Consider the following 23,270-nt stretch of genomic DNA (forward strand, 5'->3'; position numbering starts at 1 on the left):
GTACGGTTTCCGAAACCAAATGAAGAAGGAAAAAAGTGGGAAATTTCCGAACCGAAACCGAATGTATACGGGTCGAAAGCGGTGTTGGTCGTTATACCGACCGCTTAACAACCGAACCGACCGAATTTGTTAATATAAATTATATGATTTATATTATGTGTCAATACTTGATAGGTTGTTTTCTTTCTTTCAGTGTACCGTACCTCACTGAATCACCACACTTAATATATGTAGGCTACACCCACACAGCCGCATTCATTTGTGATTTCTCTTTCAGAAGCCTAACTCTCATTCTCTCTCAGCCTCCGAACAAAAAGTCCAATTGGGGTTTAGAACTCAACCTCCCGATCTCTCTCCGATTCTCTGCCCTCGGTCAGCCATCTCCAACGTCTCTCTATCCACCGGTATGTGTGAAGAAATTACTCAAATTGGGATTTTTTTTTTCACCTAATGTTGGGGTTGTTTGTTGGATTGATTACTTGATGTTGGTCACAGGTATTAAACTGAGTATAGATATTGGGTTTAAAAATGAGTCGATCTCTCTGCACATCTCTTGAATGATTATGGTTTGGAACTGTTGTTTATAACTGTGGTTTGGACATGTGGTTTGGATCTGTGGTTTGGAAGGAAATGTGTTCAAGTTCTGGGTTTAGAACTCTAGAAATTGTTTTTGCTTATGGTTCTAATTGAGTATTGTTTCTTCTGCTTGTGTACAACATCTAAGGCTGATCTTCTTGTGGATTTTTTTGGTAGATGATGGAAGGAAGTCAAGGAACCGAAACCGATCTGCCCCGATTCAGAAATTCGGTGCAACCGAAAATTCGGCCCAGCCTAGTACAAATCCGGTGTTCGGTTTCACAAATGGACTTTCCGATTTTTTCGGTTCGAACTCGGTTTGGGCTGATAACCGACCCGCCCCGACTATGCCCAGGCCTAAGTTCGATGACGTACAATAGGGTTTGCTAAGGTATCTATACGGTAGGCCTGCCGCTTCTAGACATTTTTTCTAATACTTTCCTTTGGTACATTGGCGGCTAAAGGCCCAAACATTTTTTTTTTTTCAATATTTTAAATACTTAAAAGTTAAATTTTTTATAATTCGTCCAATACCATTTGATCTAGTGGCATAGTCTCCCCTTCGTAAGTAGGAGGTTGTGAGTTCGACCCACGAAAGACTAGTTGTAGCATTTGAGTTGTTTATCTGCTACAAGTGCAGGGGGTTAAAACATTTTGCCGCTTATGTTACAGGTTTAATACTTTCAAGAACTTCATAGTCTTCTTCAACAAAGCTCTACAGGCCATAGGATATGAACATCCTCCTCATCTTGATTCTTACATTGATCGATGATACAAGCTCCGAAACCATATTATAATTTCACTCTTCTCACTATATCTCAAAACAATATAGGAATGAAAAAAGTAATACACAGTTACTGACAGTAGAAAGGAGAACTAGATAACACCTGGCCTCAACTCGATCAACAACGATATAGTTAGCTTCAGATAATTTCTATTCTATTTGTTCTATTGATAGGCACTGCCTTAAGTTAATATACATGAGAATGATGAGATCATCTTAGCCATACGTGGGCGGTGTGGCACCAGATCCCGAATTTCACAATCCACTAAATATAAGATCGACATAAGAAACCAGCATCAAATCAGAAGTCAGAACTGTTTAAGGTCATTAACATTTCGAACCAGCTGCTAGATGAAATGTCCAAGTCTGGATTGTCCATCCTAAAGTCTTCAGCAAAATTTCTATTTTCCTCTACTGTATTGGTGCAATCACTGTGACTCTCGTTCGTCCCCATCATTGCGAAGCTCGCAACTGGTTCCTGACCACTGGGAAATTCCCTGATATCGCTACCACTTTGAAGGTTAGTCAACTCACTAAAAATATTAGGGTTTTCACGGCAATTAGGGTTCTGAAAGTCTTGAAGACTGGAGGAGCTAGGGTTTTGAGGCATATGGGCCTGGGAATTATCACTGTTATACTGATGAAACTGAAGCTCGTGGTTCTCTGGGGTCAGAATAGGTTGAAACTGGAGTGATGGCACTATCTGCTTTTCACTATGGTTACCCGAATTATCGAAACTAGGGTTTATTGGGAAATTAGGTTTCTGGTAGCAAGGAAGATGATCAAATTCAAAGTTAGGGTTTTTAAAGTACTGCGGGAATTGGAATATTTGGATCTGGTCATTATTTTGGTTGGGATTGAGGGAGGGGCATGGATATTGTTGTTCTGGGTTTGAATTGCAATGGGTTTCTAAGGATTGCACTTTTGGCTCAAATAATGGTGGGGCTATTGGGGTTATATTAGGGTTATTACCCGAGCTATCAACTTGTAGTTGTGAAACGGCAACATTGTGAGTGGTTCTTCTGCTCTGGATGATATGATCAGCTGCAGTCCACCTTATGAACTTTGAAGCACCATTTTCAATTGGAATATTTGGGCTCTCAAGAATACCTTCGACATCATAGTGGCTTAGATCAAAATTGGTCACTGCTTCCCGCCCTCCTCTACATTTTATTACTGCAATATCATAAGCCCTTGCTGCTTCCTCTTGAGTATCTGTTATAAATTAAATCAGAAAAATGAAAGGAAAATCAGTATCTTGTTTTTCTACGCAGTACAAGTTTTTATTTTCCTTATATATTTATTTTTGGGCTAAATATTGTTTAGTACCCTGTGGTTTGGGTCAAACATCAATTCAGTCCCTCGACTTTCAATTTCATCAAAAACACCTCTGCGTTATCAAAATCTCATCCAATAGATCTTTCCGTCATCATTCCGTCAATTGAAGCCGTTAAGCTGCTGACATGGCGTTCTGACTCAGCACAAGTGGGTCCCATATGGAAGGGAAATTCCCAAAACGACCCTGACTCTATTCTTACCCATATCACAGCCCCAAATCCGCGGACTGTCGAGCCTTATCACCATCCCACTGGACTGCTCCGCTCTCCTTTTCGAGCTCACAAACCAGAGTGTCAATCTCCTCCACCTCGGCGTAGAAGGGTCACGGAAACCACCCACCACTCTTTCTTCTTCTTCTTCTTCTTCTTCTTCTTCTTCTTCTTCTTCAGCCCAAACCCACACACAGATAAGGGAGAGAGTTGCTCTTAGTCTTCCACAATTCCAGACCCTCAAAGAGAAAGGGATGCCTCGAGGCTCCGTCACATCCAGTTAACCAATCTCACCAGTAGCAGCAGTAACTCTTCATGCCCTCGATCTTCTTCTTCTTTGCCTTCCTCTTCCTCACCAACTCCGACCTCTACTTCACCCCCCTCTGGCAATGCGTTCCTCTCCACTCCTTCCGCTACGTCTACCGCTCCCTCTTCGCCTCCTCCACTTTTAACAAGTCCCGACCCACCACCGAGTTCGACGTAGAGTTGACTCGGATGGGAGTCAAGGTCAGGTACAAGAGCTTTATTGAAATCCTCTCCAAATCGACCAGTCTCTGGAAGCGGTACCTCGCCAGGGGAAGGTACGCCATGATGCCAGAGGTCTGTTTCGATTAGTTCCTGGTCGGGTCACAGTTCTTTTTGCTCACGCACTATCACGAATTGGAGGTTTTGAAGGATCGGCAGCTGTGGCCGCACCGTACAGGAACGCCGACTACTGTGGGGGTAGGCGTGGTTGTGAGTGATCCGGATACGGGTCTGAGGAAGGTCGTCGGGTTTGGGTGAAGAGAGGACGCCATGGATGAGGTGAAACCGAAGAGCTAAAGGAAAGGGTGAGTCTTAAAATTATTGCTGGGTTTTGATGGGGTTTATGGATAATGATGATTTTTAAGGAAATCCAAATACATTATTACCTTAATCCAAAGAGAGGCAATTTCTCAACTCCCTGCAGCAGGATAACGCTGGATCTGAAGGTGGAATAGAAGCAGGGGCAATTTTGGAATTTTGCCTGAGAGGTGGACCCCACATGATCTGACATGGCATGCCTCGTCAGCAGCTTAACGGCTTCAATTGACGGAATGATGACGGAAGGATCTATTGGATGAGATTTTGATAACGCAGGGGTGTTTTTGATGAAATTAAAAGTCGAGTGACTGAATTGATGTTCGACCCAAACCACAGGGTACTAACTAGTATTTAGCCCTTTATTTTTATTTCTCTTAGTGCTATATGGACACCTTTATCTAATGCCACCTTGTTACGTTACTAGGCTCCATCTCTAATCCCATATTTATTAGATATATGCTCAATTAAGAAAGGTGGTCCGTAAATGTGATCTAAATAATTAAAAAAAAAAAAAAAAACTTATAAGTTTTTGTAGTTATTGGTAAAAAGCTCTAAGTAAAATACTAAAAGGCTTATAATTATGGGGGCGGATCCGTGGCATCATAAATTATAGTTAAAATCATACTTCAATTACCAACCATTAGATTAAAAGACTATCAATGGATGAGATTAGTCATACAGAATAATATATCATTACCTATTATTTTAATTTCTTTTTAATTAATTAATCAAATCTATTTATTATGATTTAATAAAAATCAATAATTGCTATTCTTATTTGGAATACAATTAAGGAATCAAATCTTTCAATTGTTTTCCTATTGAAACTCATCAAAAAAGAAAAAGAAATCGATCAGAAGAGGCTTTTGATGAACTAAATGAAAACTTTAACAAACTAAATGAACATGAAAGAATTTTACACAACGTCAACTAGATATCATGAGACCTGATGTTTATCATCAACAAATGGCATGAACTGTACAATATTTAGAGCAAACAGAAAAAAAAAAATTAAGGGTAACCTATTGGAAATATGCAATGAAAATATGATGACTCTTGATTTTGCTCTGTCATCTTGATGAAGAAAAGGTGAGAAAGAGCTAGAGAATTCAATCAGTTTTCATCATGCTTTGTCAAACGCCTCATCAGTTCTTTTTTGAGCAGTAGATGAGTTTCAATAGGAAAACAATTGAAAGATTTGATTCCTTAATTGTATTCCAAATCAGAATAGCAATTATTGATTTTTATTAAGTCATAATAAATAGATTTGATTAATTAATTAAAAAGAAAAGAAAAGAAAACAAAAATAATAGGTAATGATATATTCTTTATGACTAATCTCATCCATTGATAATCTTTTAATCTAATGATTGGTAATTGAAGTATAATTTTAACTATAATTTGTGATGCCACGGATCCGCCCCCATTAATTATTCTTACCAAATGTTCCCACATAAAGGCCTTTCGTGTCTTTGCCTTTGCCTAATCTGGCTTGCCATCTCATATTATCTCCATACCTGATTCAAATTAAGTCTTGACAATGAGGTGCTTGAGAGAGAGAGAGAGAGAGAGAGAGAGAGTACTTGGAAACTCCTCGATATTTGGATAGCCCTTTGGAGAAGCAAGCACTGGTTCTGAAAGTTAAACATCATTCAGCATCCAGGAATAACCAAGAATAACAATAAAGTAGTATATATTTAGAGTTTTAGACTCGAAAAGTGACACCAATAATTGATCCAACCATTGCATTTCAATTAACGACGAAACTAATTCTCGACCTTAGTTAGTTGATCGATACTCGACCCTCTGTACATTTCCCTTTCTTAGAATAGATTTATTATTTCATTAAGATCATTTTAAGTCAAAGCAGTCTTCCTTAGTAGTCTACCTTTCAATGAAACAAAGTTTTGGTTTGTTGTTATAATAACTGCACACGTTACTTACCTTCGAATATGGAGCAAATAGTCTTTCTTTGTATATGCTTGCATTTCCTCCAATTCCTTCATGTAATCACTCACCTACAACAATAAATACACGTACACTTATATATGCAGTATAATTACTTAGCGCTTTGCACATTCTCTATTACTACAATATCCAAAAACAATAGTCATAAAACAAGTTTTACTATCAAATAATCCAGCAATTAACATACAGGGAAGTTTAATGGGGTAGAGTCGCCCCAATACTTCAAAGCAGCTAGATCATGTGCTCTGGCAGCTTGCTCTTCTTCTCGAAATCCGCCTGCCAAATTTGAACAAGAATTGAAGAAATTAGTGGGAAAGATTGATTTCAACTCATTATATGTTTAGGGACAAATATAAACCATCCCGTATGGCCGTTTCTCTGGTATAACAATATCAGCCTTCTGCAGGATGATAATGATACTTGATACTAACCCTTAATTGCATAGATGACTAATTAAGCTATTGTAAACATTAATTAGTTCACTTTGCCATTTTAAGTTTTTTCCTCTATTTGTGTCTAAGAAGATGATTTTTAAGTTTAAAGTGAAAGAGTTATGCAAGAAGCTTCACTTACCAATGTAAACTGTCGTATCATTGATGGAGGAAACAAAAGAGAAAACAAAAGGGTTAGTAGATATAGAGTTGTAGGTGTTGCATAGTCGAGGAAAATGGTAAATGGATAATAAGAAAATTTTGGGTACCTGTCTTGCCTTTCACTTGTGAATCAGAATTATCCCATAGAAATGCTTCAAAATGTCCTGGGTACCTACAGCAAAATATTCAATGTTATGATTCTGTTCTGTATTTTTTTTTTGTTGCCAAAAGTTATTTGAACATGAAAGTATTAGATCCACATACGGAGCAAATTCATATTTGATAGTCAACCATAGTTTATGGAGAATATCCATTATGGAAACCATGCATGCCAATAGCATTGCTTGTTCAACTGTAAACCCTAAACCCTCAATAGTAACGACTAGGTAGATACATACCTCGTAACTCCGCGAAACCTAGAACTTCTCTGATGACCAGATGCTTTTTTGCCCTTTTTAGTAGGCGGACGTTTACGTTGCACTTTCACAGAATTGAGTCCACTTCCAGTAAGGTTCTTCTCTTGGTGGAGCACATTATCACTAATAATCGTTTAAGATCAAGTTAGGATTGAGACAAGCAGAGAATCCATTTCATTAATTGATCATAACAATAAAACAGGACATAGTTAATAACTCCGCGATACCTTTTCTCACCAAATAATGTTCGTTTACACTTTTTAGTAGGGCGACGTTTGCGCTTTATTTCCGCAGATTTTGTGCCACTTCCACTAGCATTCTCCCCTTGGTTCATGAAATGATCACTGGTCATTGTAGAAGAGTTAATAGATATGTAATGACATGATAAACTTTTCAAAAAATATGAATGTTAAAACATTAACATAGCCCAACCTAATTTGGTTTTCTCCAAAGGTGCTGCTGTTTACACCAGATATAAAACCCTCATCACTTGCGAAAGGAAATGGTGATGACAAAGGATGGTTGTCAAAAGGAAAAGTATTGTAATTGAAGTCATCCAAATTCATATCAGAACAAAGAAATCTGGAGCCGTCACTATTCATGATCACCTGAAAGAAACAAGAGCTGACAATTTGGAGAGATATAGCTGTACATACAGACAAAAATATGTAGGAAACGAAGTAATTAATTATGGTTCTGCATTGTCCTAAAGAATGCAACAAAGGCAATTTTTTTTTCCTTTCTGACTCGGGAGAGACTTAAAGACTAGTTTGAGATTGCTGTGACTTTTAAAATTAAAAAACTGTTGCTACTGTGTTGTGACAATAATCAGCTATGAATTAAAACAGTTTCGTGTTTGGTAAATAATATTTTTACAAGTGTTGTTAGTACATAAACCAACTGCAGAGCGTGTTTTGATCCACAGCAGCTTTTAAAAGCAACATCTGAGCTGCTTCTAAAATCTGTTGTCAGTGACCTATAACTTTCAATTAAAACTGCTTTTTATTTATTTACCAAACACAATAAAATCTAAAATTTTGAACAAAAGCTAATTTTTTTTTAAATGAAGCAATCCCAAACGGGGCCTAAATTGGGGATGTCATCCATCATTTTTGATATCTGATGAACCGTATATGTTCACAACTGATAAATCATGATTATGAATGCCTTAACAATTTTCAATTTGGTTGAAAAATTGCATAAATGATCTACACATGAATATCTAAACATCGAACGGTTGATTTGTAAAAATGTGATTAAAAAGTGGGTATCACAAATAAGTCTTCAACTAATCTTCATTTTAGTCATGGTCTACCGTTATATATATGAAGGTGGTCTACTTTATCTAGCAATACATATAATGGATGCTATCCCTAACTACCACTATTCATGGTCGACCAAAAAAATGAAGAAGACACAACTCAATTCATGAGGAACTTTTCCCACCACATAGGATAATAATCATATGGAGTCCGCCAAAATAGTAAGTGTTTTTTTTTTTTTTTTGGTCAGCTATACTGAATATCCGATGTTCAATCAGGGTCAGTTTTCTGCGGTGGCGTTGCGATGACCTGAATCGGGTTTGGTTTTTCTCTGTGCGTGGGTTGCAACGTCAAGGCCCGTGGCGGTGTGGGTCGCAGGCAGTGGGACCGCTACGGCGAGGATCGAGGTGGTGCCGGTCATGGAGGCATGCGGCGGAGGGAGCTTCGCTTGACTGTTGTGAACGACGGGAGAGCAGATGGTTTGGGTGGACTAGACCGAACCAACTGAATGGGCCTTGGGTGGACTTTCTGTGGTGGCTGCCCTAGTTGGGCTTTGAGTTTTGGGCTAGGGTTTTGGCCCTAGTGCATTAATTATGTATTAGCTTAGTCTTTTACAATAAATTTCCTTTTAGGAAGCTAATGCACGTTATGTGCACTCTATGTATCTCTAGCGCCTCTGGAGTAGTACCAAAGGAGGATCTCCGCTATGTCTACGTCCATGACATGTCTAATGAGTGGGTCTATTTCTATGTATCACTGTAGGTACTACCACTATCTTCTTGTCTGTCTGTACATGGCAGCGGACGACATATTCTGGCTTTAGATGAATATATCTATCAGCACCCGGATTTGGGTTTGGTTCAAAAAAAAAAATTGATAGTTTATACACGTGGACTTCATATTAATCACTATAAAATACGTTACAGTTAATTGTTAAAGGCATATCAACAAAAATATTACACTCAAATATAAGAAAAGTAATGATCACAAGCTTCTCTCTAACATTTGTACTTCTAATTCTCAAAAAAAAAAAAAAAAAAAAAAATTGTACTTCTAATCTGTTTTAAAAGAAAATAAATTTATGATTAAATTGTAATTATATATAGATCTAGAAAATGCAAATAAAAAACACATGTTTAAGCCCCGTTCTTAATAAACACATGATGAGCTCACAAAGGATAGTTCAAGATCAATCCTATCTACAGATATTATATGATTGATTAGCAAACAGTACTTCACGTTCTTAAGAGACTATTGTGTCTCAATTTTAGGTTATCCTGATTGATCGAGTAATTAACTAGATATCGAATTCTTTCGGTCCATTGCTATGTAACCCATTCCCCTGTAAAAACACCATCACATAAATTGAGCAAAAATGGAGACAGTAACGCTGATAAATTTTCATTGTCATGCAAGAGTTAATTAACTTAATTAGCAGCCTCAATTTACCTAAATTAATCAGTAAACATGTCTATTAATAATAACATATATAAAATATGCAATTCATCATTCAAAGGCGACATACAAGATTACTTTGATTTGTTTAAAAATAAATCATGTATAACAGTGATCTGATTAATTTGATGCAGGTAATGCACCTACCTTGTGTGTTATATCCGAACTGATTAGGGAATGTTGAAGGTATATAGCAACCAGCAACTAGCTCACTGTGTCTCTCTGCTTCTTCAAAGCAAAACCTTACCAACCCTAGAAGCTTGAGTAAAGAGGGTATGGGGAAGCAGTAGATATATACCCAAAAAGTTATATGAACAAAGGGAAAGTAAAAAGGAAAGTAGAAAAAACCAAATTTCATGGCCGATGCTAACTGTAAATGCAACAGGTGTTAGTAAAGTTTGTGTGAATGAGCTGTACTTTGTTGGTCTAAATAGAAAATCCCTGAGAAATAAATGAAGGGTGATTTTGTAACCATATTTGGCTCTTTAAACTATTTTAAATGTCACGAAAATTTACAGACAGACTCTAGACACAACAAACTACCTACTGACAAAGTTTGGTGATTTTTGAATAAGTTTTGATTAACGAAATAATTTAATAAAAATGAAATACTAAATGACTCCGAAAATAATAAAAATAAAGGGTTTTGAAAATCAAAGATAAAACAAGTTAGAGGGTTTGCATCCACCACCAATCAATCATGCAAACTAGTCATGGTCAACCTAATTACATTTATCTATGGATGAAGATGCTCAAGTTAACCCAATGCCTGAATTAACCTATTGTTTTTCCTTACTTGTATGCTAGGTGAGACAAGCTCTACATCTAAACTATTTTCTAAACTATTGTTTTTCCTTACTTGTATGCTATGTTGACGCAACTCTATATTTAATACAAGAAATCATTACGCAATAGAAAAACGAGACATCATAAGGCATCTTGAGTACGACGCGTCTCAATTAGAGCTGCACGCGGATTGGGTTGGATCGGTTTTGACTCCAAACCGTCTTTATGCCAAAGTGAGTGGTTTAGGCATTTTAGAGAACCGATCATCAAAAAAGAAAAGCTTAATCCGACCCAATCCAATCCAATTAAAGATGGTTTGGTTCGGTCGGTTAGGCGGTTTTCACCTATATAATATTAACATGCTATTTATGAAAAAATTCAAAGTAAAAATTCAATCTCAATAATTGAAATTATGTTAAATTATCTAAATTTAAAATTCAATAATTAAAATCCAAAACATATAGTCAAAAACTAAAATCTAAATTAGATTCAAAGTGATTCACTTATTTAACGACTTAGCCATCAGTACTTGCTTAATATGATGGTATTCAAGATCAAAGAATGAGAGATTAAGATCAGAGATGTGATGTGAGAGGATAAAAAAAATTGTAGCGATTATATACTAAGGTTTTAGGCCTTTGGGCCTTAAATTCAATATGGGACGTACTATATCATTTGAGAATAAAGTTATAACTGGAGATTTAGAACTTACTTAAAACAAACCGGACAAATGAATATATATTTATTATGTGTATATATAAAAAAACATTTTCTCTTATATTTCAAACATATCGGTCGGTTCGGGTTCTGTGATTTAAGCACAAGTGAAACCAAACCAACCCAGTTCACAAATGGTTTGGTTCGGTATTGAACCGATTTTCAATTTTTAAAGTTAAAATACCTTAACCAAACCATATTTATCGGTCGGTTTTTGTAGGTTTGGCTGGTTTGTACCATGTTTTGCACACCCCTAGTCTCAATCTAGGAACCTAATCGATCACTTGCCTTATAGACAATTTACTACTCTATAACTGTCACACCCCGACCCGGGTCAATTTTTTTTTTTTTAAAATATTTCCCGAAATCCGAGGTGTGAGTAAAAATAAAAATAAACTAATAGAAAAAAAATAAAATCGACACTTTGATAATGGAATTGACTTCTCATTTCAGTATAAGGATAAATCCAACTCAAGATCACTAAGAGTACTCACTTCCGGAATAATGATCTTACAAATACAAAACTCCAACTAACTCTAATTGCTTTCGATCAATAATCTTCATAGTTCTGGTGTTTAATAACCTGCAAGACTGTTAAGGGGTGAGCTCAACCTGTGGCTCAGTAGGGAGCTATTTCTCTTCACACAAAAGATAACCAAACAATCATTATATGGTATGCATGAATGCATGTTCTATTCCCGATAATTCACACAGCAGAATAAACTGAGCCTACATGTCCCATACCATGTATTTTACCACGAAGGTGACTCAGAGTACTCAACTATATGAACTAACCCCCACCCAAAATCAATCCCCCTAACCCTCTTTTGCTAGTCATCTTGTCCATGCCCCTTTCGCCAGTCCCGAATTACCCCTTTCAATCCTATACTAATTGCGCATTAACAATGGGCATACCTGGGATCTGGTACCTGCTGAGGTTATGGACTCAACTACGCAAAAGATAAATTTCAAACTTTCTTATATCGATAACATTACACATATCACCATCACCACCCTTATACTTCATATGTACTCAATGGATAATGCATCAATTAATAATATATACTTCGCAATGTAATTGCATCAAATATTCATTCATTCCACACAAACATGTCAGGCAACATATATGCATACAATATAATTGAGTAGAGGTTCCCCAGATCCCCCTACCTGGATTCCAAGCTATTGTATAGATACATGTTCCTGCATAAAAAGTAAATATCCAAGTACAATTCACATTTCCTATGCATAAGCACATAATTTATTTTAAACACAAAGCTATGATTCTGCCTTAAGAACATACTTCAATATCGAGCTTATGTCTTAAGAAAATGGTACCTAAAATCTCAGGCCATTTTGGATTTCACTTGAAGTACTAAATAACTAACCAAAACATCTTGCAGATTTATTGTGAAGGAAAACTGATTTCACAATGACATAAGTATCTCATATGAATTCAGTAAAGGGCGTTACATGTTTTGGTTAAAAAAAGAATCTCTATATATGTTCAGTTTGTAGTCGACCTAAACAAGTTTGAATAAAGGAACCTATTGAAACGAAATGGAACAAACAGAAACATAATGAAAATTGCAGAATTTCCTGATGCAGACCCTCAGCTTCGAAAAATCATAACTTACTCTAGAAAAGTCTTTTTCATGAGATTTCAATTCTGAAATGATCTTTGAGATGTCTACTGAAACTTTCATGAAGACACCAACTTCAAATACCCAGCCGAAATGTACAGTTTTTAGTAAAAAGAAAACTGTGTCAAAAACAACAGATTGCAGACCTCTGTTTTTAGCCTCAAAATTAACCACTGAATCTTACATGAAATTATATGAAACTATACAGATATCAAGCTTACATTATAAGCTTTCAACACATGCAGATGGTTTCTAAAATGAAAGTCTAGATCAAAGGATATGGTTGCTCAAAATTAACTAAATGATTATAATGCAGAAACTTGTTCTAGCTTTCTCCAATGCCTACAAACTAATGTTTGAGGTTACTGCTCAGTCTAAGGTTGTTAAACTGATGCATATAGGTTCTTTGATCACTCTAACCTCTTGTTGTTAAGACAAAATAAGAAATCTAACCCAAAAAGCAACCTAAGAATTTACTCAGGACACCCACCTTAAGAAAACCAAGTTTCTTATCATCTTAATCTGCTTCTATGCTTGCCTTCTTTGAATCCCAAATCTAATTCTCCAAAACTAATCTTTGTAATCATGCCTTCCCTTCTCTTTCTTCTACCCCTTTCCTTTTCTCTTCTTCCCTCTCTATTTTCATTCTCACATATCTTTTTCTTTCTCCCAGTGTCTCTTTCCTTTTGTTTCCTTTCCTTTCTATTTATTTCTTTCTTTCTATCCTACTCCTTTCTCTCTATCTCCCTCACTCACGTTCTGTTTTCCTATTGCTCTCATTGTAATGTGTAAAAGAATCAAGTAGATAGCTGCTATTTATACTAGTTAGGTTCTTGGGCATCAAGCAAAACAATAAAATCTTCATATAGATGTGTTTGTCCATACCTATCACTTAATGACTTAATCACTAAGCATTCAATAGATATACTTGTACAATCCTATCTCTTAATAGAAACCTTCATCAGTAAGTATTGCAAAGATAGGTATGCAAACTCTTATCCCTTTATAACTTAATGACCAAGGTTATATATAAAAACATATAGGAAGAAAATAAGCTTTATTTCTACAATCTGGGGATATCCATGTGATAGCAGTAGACTAGAAGTTTTAATGATGGATAAATAGAGCTTGAGCTATAAATTGAGTGATGCCACCTCAAGCTACTAGCTAGCTTAGTCTACAGGTTCAACAACACCTATAATTCCTAACTTTGCATAATCACCCAAATAGAATACTTACTCACACTTGGATACGAACAATGACTAATAAGAGATTCATTGATTCGGTTTATAAGGTCTCATCCGAAAATGTTTAAACCAATTGAGTAAAACTAGCTTCCTCACAAGTCTACATGTAATAGGTAATAGACTTCTCGAACACACACGCTAACACACACACACACACACACACACAAGCTAGTAAAGAAAATATTATCACACGATCTAATATATAATTAAAATTTCGGGTTGTTACACTCCACCCTCCTTCAAGAAATTTCGTCCGCGAAATTTACAGGACCTTAATCCTCGAATTCCTATATGACCTTGAATTTAATCAACCACGTATCTCGACTTTCTAAATCCTCAAATACAATATTCATCTTAACCACCATTCACTTATCTATTTCTACCAACCTTTAGTCACAATATTATGTTCTTAATCCGTTAATCGTACTTTCCTTGTAATAAGCTACAATTAACTAAGTGCATTCTGATGTCCCAAAAATATTCAAATCAATTCTAACTCTCCGAGTAGAGATTCTTCCTTCCATAATCCACTCCTGTGAATCACTTACCCAAGATAATCCCAATCCTCAAAACAATCAACAAAACTTCCGTACTTCTATTTCCTAGCAAAGAATCTTCAAAACTGAAAATCTCCTAGTTCACCACTGTAAAACTTGATGTACGAAAATTCATTTCCCTTCCTCCAGTTGAACCAGATTCTATAACTTTGATTCTATAACTCTCAATAACCTCGAACTTTCATTAATACGACCAAGACTAATCAATAAGTTTTCTACTATCATATCTCCACAAATCCACCAAAATTCAAGCCTAATTATCCACAGAACTCGATGACATGCTTTTAGAGAACTCTCAATTCAACTCTCAATATCTGTATACCTAATCCGTATGAATAATTCCTGAGTAATTACCAACTCATTGTCGAGACTCGATTGTTCAAGCATATCTTAACTAAAACATTTCTCCATAACCAATCAGTATCTACCTATAACAACAACTTTCCATACCTAGTAGTTAGTACTAAACTCCAAGTAATCCACCAAGAGTAATCCTCAAAGTATGTAGTGATCTCCCTCAACACCAATTATAACATAAACCTCTGAGTCTATTTTCCATAATCAAAATCTGATCAAAATTACTTAAATCACAATCCTCAATTTGAATGGTTGCTACCAGTATCTATTCACTCGATTATTATAGAACTAACTATTAATCCTATAGAAACTATCTCAAGCATAAAAGCCTAACTCATGTAAACATTAGCACGTAGTTCCTACAGAGATCACAAATAGATAATCAATCAAATCAATATCTTGTATACACCCAAATAAATACATGAAATTAATATGTATTTTAAGCAAAAGAAATAATTATCGATAATTATACAGAAAGAAAATCATAACAGTCATAGTGATCAATAGTTCAGTCCACAAATAATATAACACCTAAGCTTCGGAAATTCAGAGTACTTCTCATGTGAAATTCTTACTTCCCTATTTGCAGGCTAATTGTTAGCTACTGGTATAGTATGCCTTAAGGATTCCAATGGTATCTTACTCTAACCCAAAAGTGAGGAAATATATAAAACTAGTCGCAAAGTTTTGAAATTCTTGAAAAGCTCGACGCTATAAAATTTTGAAATAAGAATCATAAATATGATCTGAAACACATTTGAAATAAAGTGTAACAAGAAAACCATTTCGAAGTTCAGGAGCACAAATAAGCTATCCATAGAGAGAAATCCATCCCCTCCAGCATAGATAATGTCATTCTCCTTGGATAGAAGAATCTTTGAAGTTCTTAGATGCTGCTAAGATATTCATCGACCCTTAATCATTCCCCGACAATAGGACATTGAGCTAGAGTGGTTGCATTTTGGATAGTACCATTCCACACATAGTAGATTGCATTTCTCCATGTAATGCCATCCAACTCGAGCATCTCATCCTTTTAGCTAGGCAACATTTCCAGAAGTATCCGTAAAAATGATTTGAAATAGTAAATTCCATACATTTTATCTCAACAAAGTGAATAGCATTTTTTTTTTTTTTTTTTTTTTTTTTTTTTTAATAAATCAGAGAGGAACCTGACAAAAGAATATAAGACATTTTTGTTTCCACTCTAATTTCAAGAAAAAATCCAGTTTCCAATTTCCCACTGTCCAAAAATCTTACCATTTCAAACTCCATCTAATAATGACCCAAAAGAGATTGGTTACCGTTCACTAGAAATTCTAGTTTATTTCCTAATGCTATCATCTCTCACAGATCCTGGGCTTCTAGTCCCTATGCTCTGATACCATTCTGTCACACCCCGACCCGGGTCAATTTTTTTTTTTTTAAAATATTTCCCGAAATCCGAGGTGTGAGTAAAAATAAAAATAAACTAATAGAAAAAAAATAAAATCGACACTTTGATAATGGAATTGACTTCTCATTTCAGTATAAGGATAAATCCAACTCAAGATCACTAAGAGTACTCACTTCCGGAATAATGATCTTACAAATACAAAACTCCAACTAACTCTAATTGCTTTCGATCAATAATCTTCATAGTTCTGGTGTTTAATAACCTGCAAGACTGTTAAGGGGTGAGCTCAACCTGTGGCTCAGTAGGGAGCTATTTCTCTTCACACAAAAGATAACCAAACAATCATTATATGGTATGCATGAATGCATGTTCTATTCCCGATAATTCACACAGCAGAATAAACTGAGCCTACATGTCCCATACCATGTATTTTACCACGAAGGTGACTCAGAGTACTCAACTATATGAACTAACCCCCACCCAAAATCAATCCCCCTAACCCTCTTTTGCTAGTCATCTTGTCCATGCCCCTTTCGCCAGTCCCGAATTACCCCTTTCAATCCTATACTAATTGCGCATTAACAATGGGCATACCTGGGATCTGGTACCTGCTGAGGTTATGGACTCAACTACGCAAAAGATAAATTTCAAACTTTCTTATATCGATAACATTACACATATCACCATCACCACCCTTATACTTCATATGTACTCAATGGATAATGCATCAATTAATAATATATACTTCGCAATGTAATTGCATCAAATATTCATTCATTCCACACAAACATGTCAGGCAACATATATGCATACAATATAATTGAGTAGAGGTTCCCCAGATCCCCCTACCTGGATTCCAAGCTATTGTATAGATACATGTTCCTGCATAAAAAGTAAATATCCAAGTACAATTCACATTTCCTATGCATAAGCACATAATTTATTTTAAACACAAAGCTATGATTCTGCCTTAAGAACATACTTCAATATCGAGCTTATGTCTTAAGAAAATGGTACCTAAAATCTCAGGCCATTTTGGATTTCACTTGAAGTACTAAATAACTAACCAAAACATCTTGCAGATTTATTGTGAAGGAAAACTGATTTCACAATGACATAAGTATCTCATATGAATTCAGTAAAGGGCGTTACATGTTTTGGTTAAAAAAAGAATCTCTATATATGTTCAGTTTGTAGTCGACCTAAACAAGTTTGAATAAAGGAACCTATTGAAACGAAATGGAACAAACAGAAACATAATGAAAATTGCAGAATTTCCTGATGCAGACCCTCAGCTTCGAAAAATCATAACTTACTCTAGAAAAGTCTTTTTCATGAGATTTCAATTCTGAAATGATCTTTGAGATGTCTACTGAAACTTTCATGAAGACACCAACTTCAAATACCCAGCCGAAATGTACAGTTTTTAGTAAAAAGAAAACTGTGTCAAAAACAACAGATTGCAGACCTCTGTTTTTAGCCTCAAAATTAACCACTGAATCTTACATGAAATTATATGAAACTATACAGATATCAAGCTTACATTATAAGCTTTCAACACATGCAGATGGTTTCTAAAATGAAAGTCTAGATCAAAGGATATGGTTGCTCAAAATTAACTAAATGATTATAATGCAGAAACTTGTTCTAGCTTTCTCCAATGCCTACAAACTAATGTTTGAGGTTACTGCTCAGTCTAAGGTTGTTAAACTGATGCATATAGGTTCTTTGATCACTCTAACCTCTTGTTGTTAAGACAAAATAAGAAATCTAACCCAAAAAGCAACCTAAGAATTTACTCAGGACACCCACCTTAAGAAAACCAAGTTTCTTATCATCTTAATCTGCTTCTATGCTTGCCTTCTTTGAATCCCAAATCTAATTCTCCAAAACTAATCTTTGTAATCATGCCTTCCCTTCTCTTTCTTCTACCCCTTTCCTTTTCTCTTCTTCCCTCTCTATTTTCATTCTCACATATCTTTTCTTTCTCCCAGTGTCTCTTTCCTTTTGTTTCCTTTCCTTTCTATTTATTTCTTTCTTTCTATCCTACTCCTTTCTCTCTATCTCCCTCACTCACGTTCTGTTTTCCTATTGCTCTCATTGTAATGTGTAAAAGAATCAAGTAGATAGCTGCTATTTATACTAGTTAGGTTCTTGGGCATCAAGCAAAACAATAAAATCTTCATATAGATGTGTTTGTCCATACCTATCACTTAATGACTTAATCACTAAGCATTCAATAGATATACTTGTACAATCCTATCTCTTAATAGAAACCTTCATCAGTAAGTATTGCAAAGATAGGTATGCAAACTCTTATCCCTTTATAACTTAATGACCAAGGTTATATATAAAAACATATAGGAAGAAAATAAGCTTTATTTCTACAATCTGGGGATATCCATGTGATAGCAGTAGACTAGAAGTTTTAATGATGGATAAATAGAGCTTGAGCTATAAATTGAGTGATGCCACCTCAAGCTACTAGCTAGCTTAGTCTACAGGTTCAACAACACCTATAATTCCTAACTTTGCATAATCACCCAAATAGAATACTTACTCACACTTGGATACGAACAATGACTAATAAGAGATTCATTGATTCGGTTTATAAGGTCTCATCCGAAAATGTTTAAACCAATTGAGTAAAACTAGCTTCCTCACAAGTCTACATGTAATAGGTAATAGACTTCTCGAACACACACGCTAACACACACACACACACACACACACAAGCTAGTAAAGAAAATATTATCACACGATCTAATATATAATTAAAATTTCGGGTTGTTACAATAACTTTCAACGGAACCCTCGAAACAAGGCACATGCAATGATTATTCTTAGCAATAGAATCCTAATAATGCAATCTAAGACCAAAGAAAACATGCAAAGGAATCATTACTGTAAAAAAAGAAATTAGGTTCTCATCCAATAGATAAACAAAATTAATTGAAAATCATAACAAGTTTACAATCATGATTTGGGGCTTCAACAACCCCAAACTAAAGAGTTAATTTCTCATAGAAAGAAAAACAAAAACAAAATAAACTAAAAAAAGGGTCGAAGAAGTCGCGGGAGATGAGAAGAAGAGAGAAGAGAAGAGAGAGCTTTTTCAGATTTGCATAGCCCTTTTATATTGCTCCTTGAGTCGTCTTTCATTCCTTTTTGGTTTGAGATTCCTTGAATTGTAGAGAAAGTCAACTTCTTAATTCTCTATTTGATTTAGAAAGCCAACTTCTTAATATTGGGATTAACATTATAAACGTTGCATAAAGTGCTTCTATCAAAATGTTTTGAGTTCAACAAAGAGAATAAAAATAAAGGGTGGCTGTGATACTTTTCTTGTTGGAAAGATCCTTTGTGATGTTTTTTTGTTTGTTTTTTGTTTGATAGAATAGGGGCAGAAGGCTCAGAATGAAAGAAAAAAGAAAAAAAAAACTTTATTGGAGGGCAATAAAGAGCTATTGGGGGGTAATAGAGGTATGTTAAAGGTTTATTGGGGGCAATAGAGGTATGCTAAAGGTTTATTGGGGGCAATAGATGTCTATTGAGGGGCAATAAATGTTTTGAATTGATATAATCTCCTCATTTTTTCCCTAATCAATGTTTTATTTGTCTAATTTTAGAGAGATTAGTTCTCATTCCAACGACGAAAATGTCTATTGGGGGCAATACAGGTCTATTGAGGGGGCAATAAACCTCTTCGGCCCCATATGAGATCTCCGACAACCTCTTTAGGGACTTCCAGGGAGGTTTCGTAAACCTCTATTGTCCCCCAATAAACTTCTATTGGGGAGCAATAGAGGTTTATTACCCTTTTATTTTTGGGCAATAGAGTTTATTGGGGGCAATACAGGTCTATTTGGGAGCAATAAACATTTTCAGCGACCTATGAGATCTCCAACAACCTCTTTAGAGATCTCCGGCAGGATTCCGGCGACCAATGACCAGACCCCAACGAAGTCTCCTATGGCTTATCTCTCTTCCACCTCTCTCTCTCTCTCTCTCTCTCTCTCTCTCTCTCTCTATGTAACAAAGGGGTGAGGGTAAAATAGTCTCAAAAATAAAAAAAATAAAAAAATTAATTCGGTATTAGAGAAGACCTTATTAGAGTATTTATGGGTAAGAGGGAATGAGGTAAGTGGAAAAAAAAAATCCCTAGAATTGGGGTAAATGGACAAAAACTCTTTTGGAAGACTCTCAATTTTGACCTCTTAGCTATTTTGAAGAACATGTTTAGTTTTTTATCAATTTTAATAGCTGCACCAGACTCTTAAGTAGCTCTCCATTATAACTTTAACCTTTCTCGCTCTTAAATATAGAGAGTGATGAAACTCTCTATTATTTTGTTAATATAAAAAATTCCTTTTAAGTTGTTTTTATGTAATTTATAAATATTTTTGAACTCATTTTTTATTATTCAATAAATAATATAAATTCATAGTTGGCTAAAATAGAGAGAATTGATGCAGTCATATTTTAAAAGTAGCTAGCCAAAGTTCTAAAACATGCAATAGCTAGCATGGCTTGAGTCTTGGAGAAATTTTTCCAGAAGAAAAAAAAATCAAGCTTTATTTAATTGTTTCATTATTATATGGTAATAAAGTAAATGCAGATTATCTTTGTTGATTATTAAAAAGAGAAATTTTATTCACATGTTCCTTCTTATTTGACACATCCCACATTTTTGTAAATTTTTTTATCCCTATTTTTTACCCTTCCGTTCGACGGCGCGTTCAAGTGGCATTTCGTAGGACGGGCCATAATGAGTCGGTGCATACTCAATCAGACTTTTGTATTCGTAGAGAGTGAGTTGTGGTCAAAGATCGAGCACCTCCAATCGCTTCGATTTGGAGTGTTATGATCTGAGTTTGATGGCATAAACGAACGTTCGAAGTCCAAAGTCACACGATACGCGGAACGCTGCGGTACGGGAACGCGGTACGCTAGTCTTCAGGGTACGCGGTACGCTAAGATATATTAGCTAATTTTAATTAAAATAAATTACTGACGATAAATAAAATTATAAAAAATAATAAAGAGATAACCATACCATAAATAAAATCTCAAGAAAAATTATAAAATAAAAATAAATTGTCACTACTACTCAAAAATTAATTGAGTTTTTCAATCCAACAAAGAAAAATAATGCTTAAAACTAATTTTTTTTTTTCGATGGCTGGAACCCAGTGGGAGGCTTGGCCATCACGCATGTGTAAGTTCTTATTTTGAAGTGCCGCTTGAGTCTCTTGCTCTTGCAAATCTGGATATATGAGTTTGATGTGTTCCTGGCTGAATCAGTTGTGTATTGAGAATGGGTGGAACAGGTCTGCTTGAAGTATTCTTGGTACGCGATGATTCTTCCTCATCAACATAGTCTCCATCTAACATTCTCCATTGCAAGTCCTCCAATCTCATTGGCGAATCATCTACTTCCGTTGATTCTGGATTAATGTCACATCTCTTATAAGTTCCATTATTGTAGCCTTCGGAGAAACGTGAAAGCAAACGAATATTGGAATGAATAAAAACTAATTTATCAGCTCTTTCAGCATTCAGCCTATTTCTCTTGACATTGCGAATGTATGAATACGTACTCCAATTCCTTTCAGCAGATGAACTTGATACTGGTTGAGCTAGTACCTGTTTATTTGTGATATCGTGTGAAACAAAACATACATCTATCAAGTTAGTAATTAAACTAATTAATATACTTGGTAAAAGAAAAAGACGGCAAGTTACAAAATATTGCTATATAAAAAATACATTGATAACTCAGTGAATAAATATGCTAGAGAATATGGATAAAGGTTTTAACAAGCTGTGTAACAAACATGGATGCAATTAAGGCATTAAGTGCAGAGGATAGAATATATGTTAATTATAACACAATTATTACGACAATTCATTGGAGTTCAATCATTCAACCTACGGCAAAGTTAACCAAAAAAAAATAATCCTATAGCAATAATCAATCATTCAACATACGGAAAAGTTTAACAAAAAAAAAAATCCTATAGCAATTCATTCAACCTATAGCAACGTTTGACAAAAAAATAATAAAAAATAACAATAATCAATCATTCAACCTACGGCAACCTTAAAAAAAAAAAATATATATATATATATATAACAATAATAAAGTATATTATAAATGAACAGAGATTAAAAGATTAATAATAACAAAAAATTACCTTTTGTGCAACTTCTGCTAATTCTAGAACTTGTGAACCATATGTTGACCACCAATCAATGGCATCCATAGTTACAGTATCTGTCTGGACAGCTTGTGTAGCAAAAATACCTTTTCGCTGATGAAAAATGGCATATTGTTGACGTAATAACTCTGCTTCTTCTCGATCTTCTGATATCTTATCAAATGCTTCCATGAGGCTTGTAATCACTTCTATATCTTGATTAGGGCTCTTTCGAGTGAATCCTCCTGGTGCTTTTTTACTGAGATATTCTCTATCATAAAATCTTGGCGTCAGGGCATATCCAACACAATGGATAGGGTAATTCATTTTTTGCCACCTTTGGAGCACAATCTTTTCGACTTGTGGAAAATAATTAGAGTGCGGCCCAGAACTCATAACTTCTCTTATTTCTCCAAGCATATTGTCCATCCTTTCATAAATTTCACCCATCTTTTGACCATCACCATCACAATATTTAATTAAAAAATATATTGGCTTTGTGATATTCACTATAGCCAACACATCATCCCAAAAGTTGTCTGCCAACATAGCTTGTGTTATATTCTCCCCAAGTTTTCTTTTCTTGGGGTCTAAAGTCTTCACCCAATCTTTCCATTTTTGAAGAATTACCGTACTTGCTAGTGCTTCTTTGCAATCAATAAGTCGCTTCAACAAGATATAATGCGATGCAAATCTAGTTTTTGCAACTTTCAATAACTCCAATTTTGATTGACTTCTGAACATGGCCAAAGCATTTGAATGGTTCAAAAAGAACTTAACAATAGCTTTTCCAATATTATAAATTTGTTGAAACCACTCAAACTCTTTTGCCAAATCTTTAAAAATAAGATTCAAGGTATGAACAACACAGGGAGACCAAAAGATATGTTTATGCACCTTTTCAATCTCTCTCCCAGCAGATT

At 35.3% G+C, this 23,270-nt stretch overlaps 1 protein-coding gene across 1 annotated transcript; it reads right to left on the reverse strand.

The window, feature by feature from the left end:
- Positions 1-1,629: 1,629 nt before the first annotated feature.
- Positions 1,630-22,674, reverse strand: LOC121052297. Its single transcript, XM_040517016.1, has 10 exons — positions 22,345-22,674; positions 7,160-7,335; positions 6,955-7,071; positions 6,710-6,850; positions 6,419-6,483; positions 6,292-6,300; positions 5,906-5,994; positions 5,695-5,768; positions 5,334-5,384; positions 1,630-2,575 (listed from the first exon to the last, which is right to left on the reverse strand). The coding sequence occupies exons 1-10, from the start codon at positions 22,672-22,674 to the stop codon at positions 2,545-2,547; spliced, it is 1,083 nt and encodes a 360-aa protein (XP_040372950.1). The 3' UTR covers positions 1,630-2,544.
- Positions 22,675-23,270: the final 596 nt, after the last annotated feature.

The sequence above is a fragment of the Rosa chinensis genome, chromosome 3 (genome assembly GCF_002994745.2).
Source record: "Rosa chinensis cultivar Old Blush chromosome 3, RchiOBHm-V2, whole genome shotgun sequence".
NCBI classification, from domain to species: Eukaryota; Viridiplantae; Streptophyta; class Magnoliopsida; order Rosales; family Rosaceae; genus Rosa; species Rosa chinensis.

What these genes read in the sequence shown, in the direction of transcription:
- LOC121052297 (XM_040517016.1), bottom strand. Translation starts at nt 22,674, where the DNA reads ATGAATTACCCTATCCATTGTGTTGGATATGCCCTGACGCCAAGATTT. An exon ending in AGGTTTCGCGGAGTTACGAG is followed by an intron (nt 6,484 to 6,709) that starts GTATGTATCTAC and finishes ATTTTGCTGTAG; the next exon opens with GTACCCAGGACATTTTGAAG. An exon ending in TATTTGCTCCATATTCGAAG is followed by an intron (nt 5,385 to 5,694) that starts GTAAGTAACGTG and finishes TTTAACTTTCAG; the next exon opens with AACCAGTGCTTGCTTCTCCA.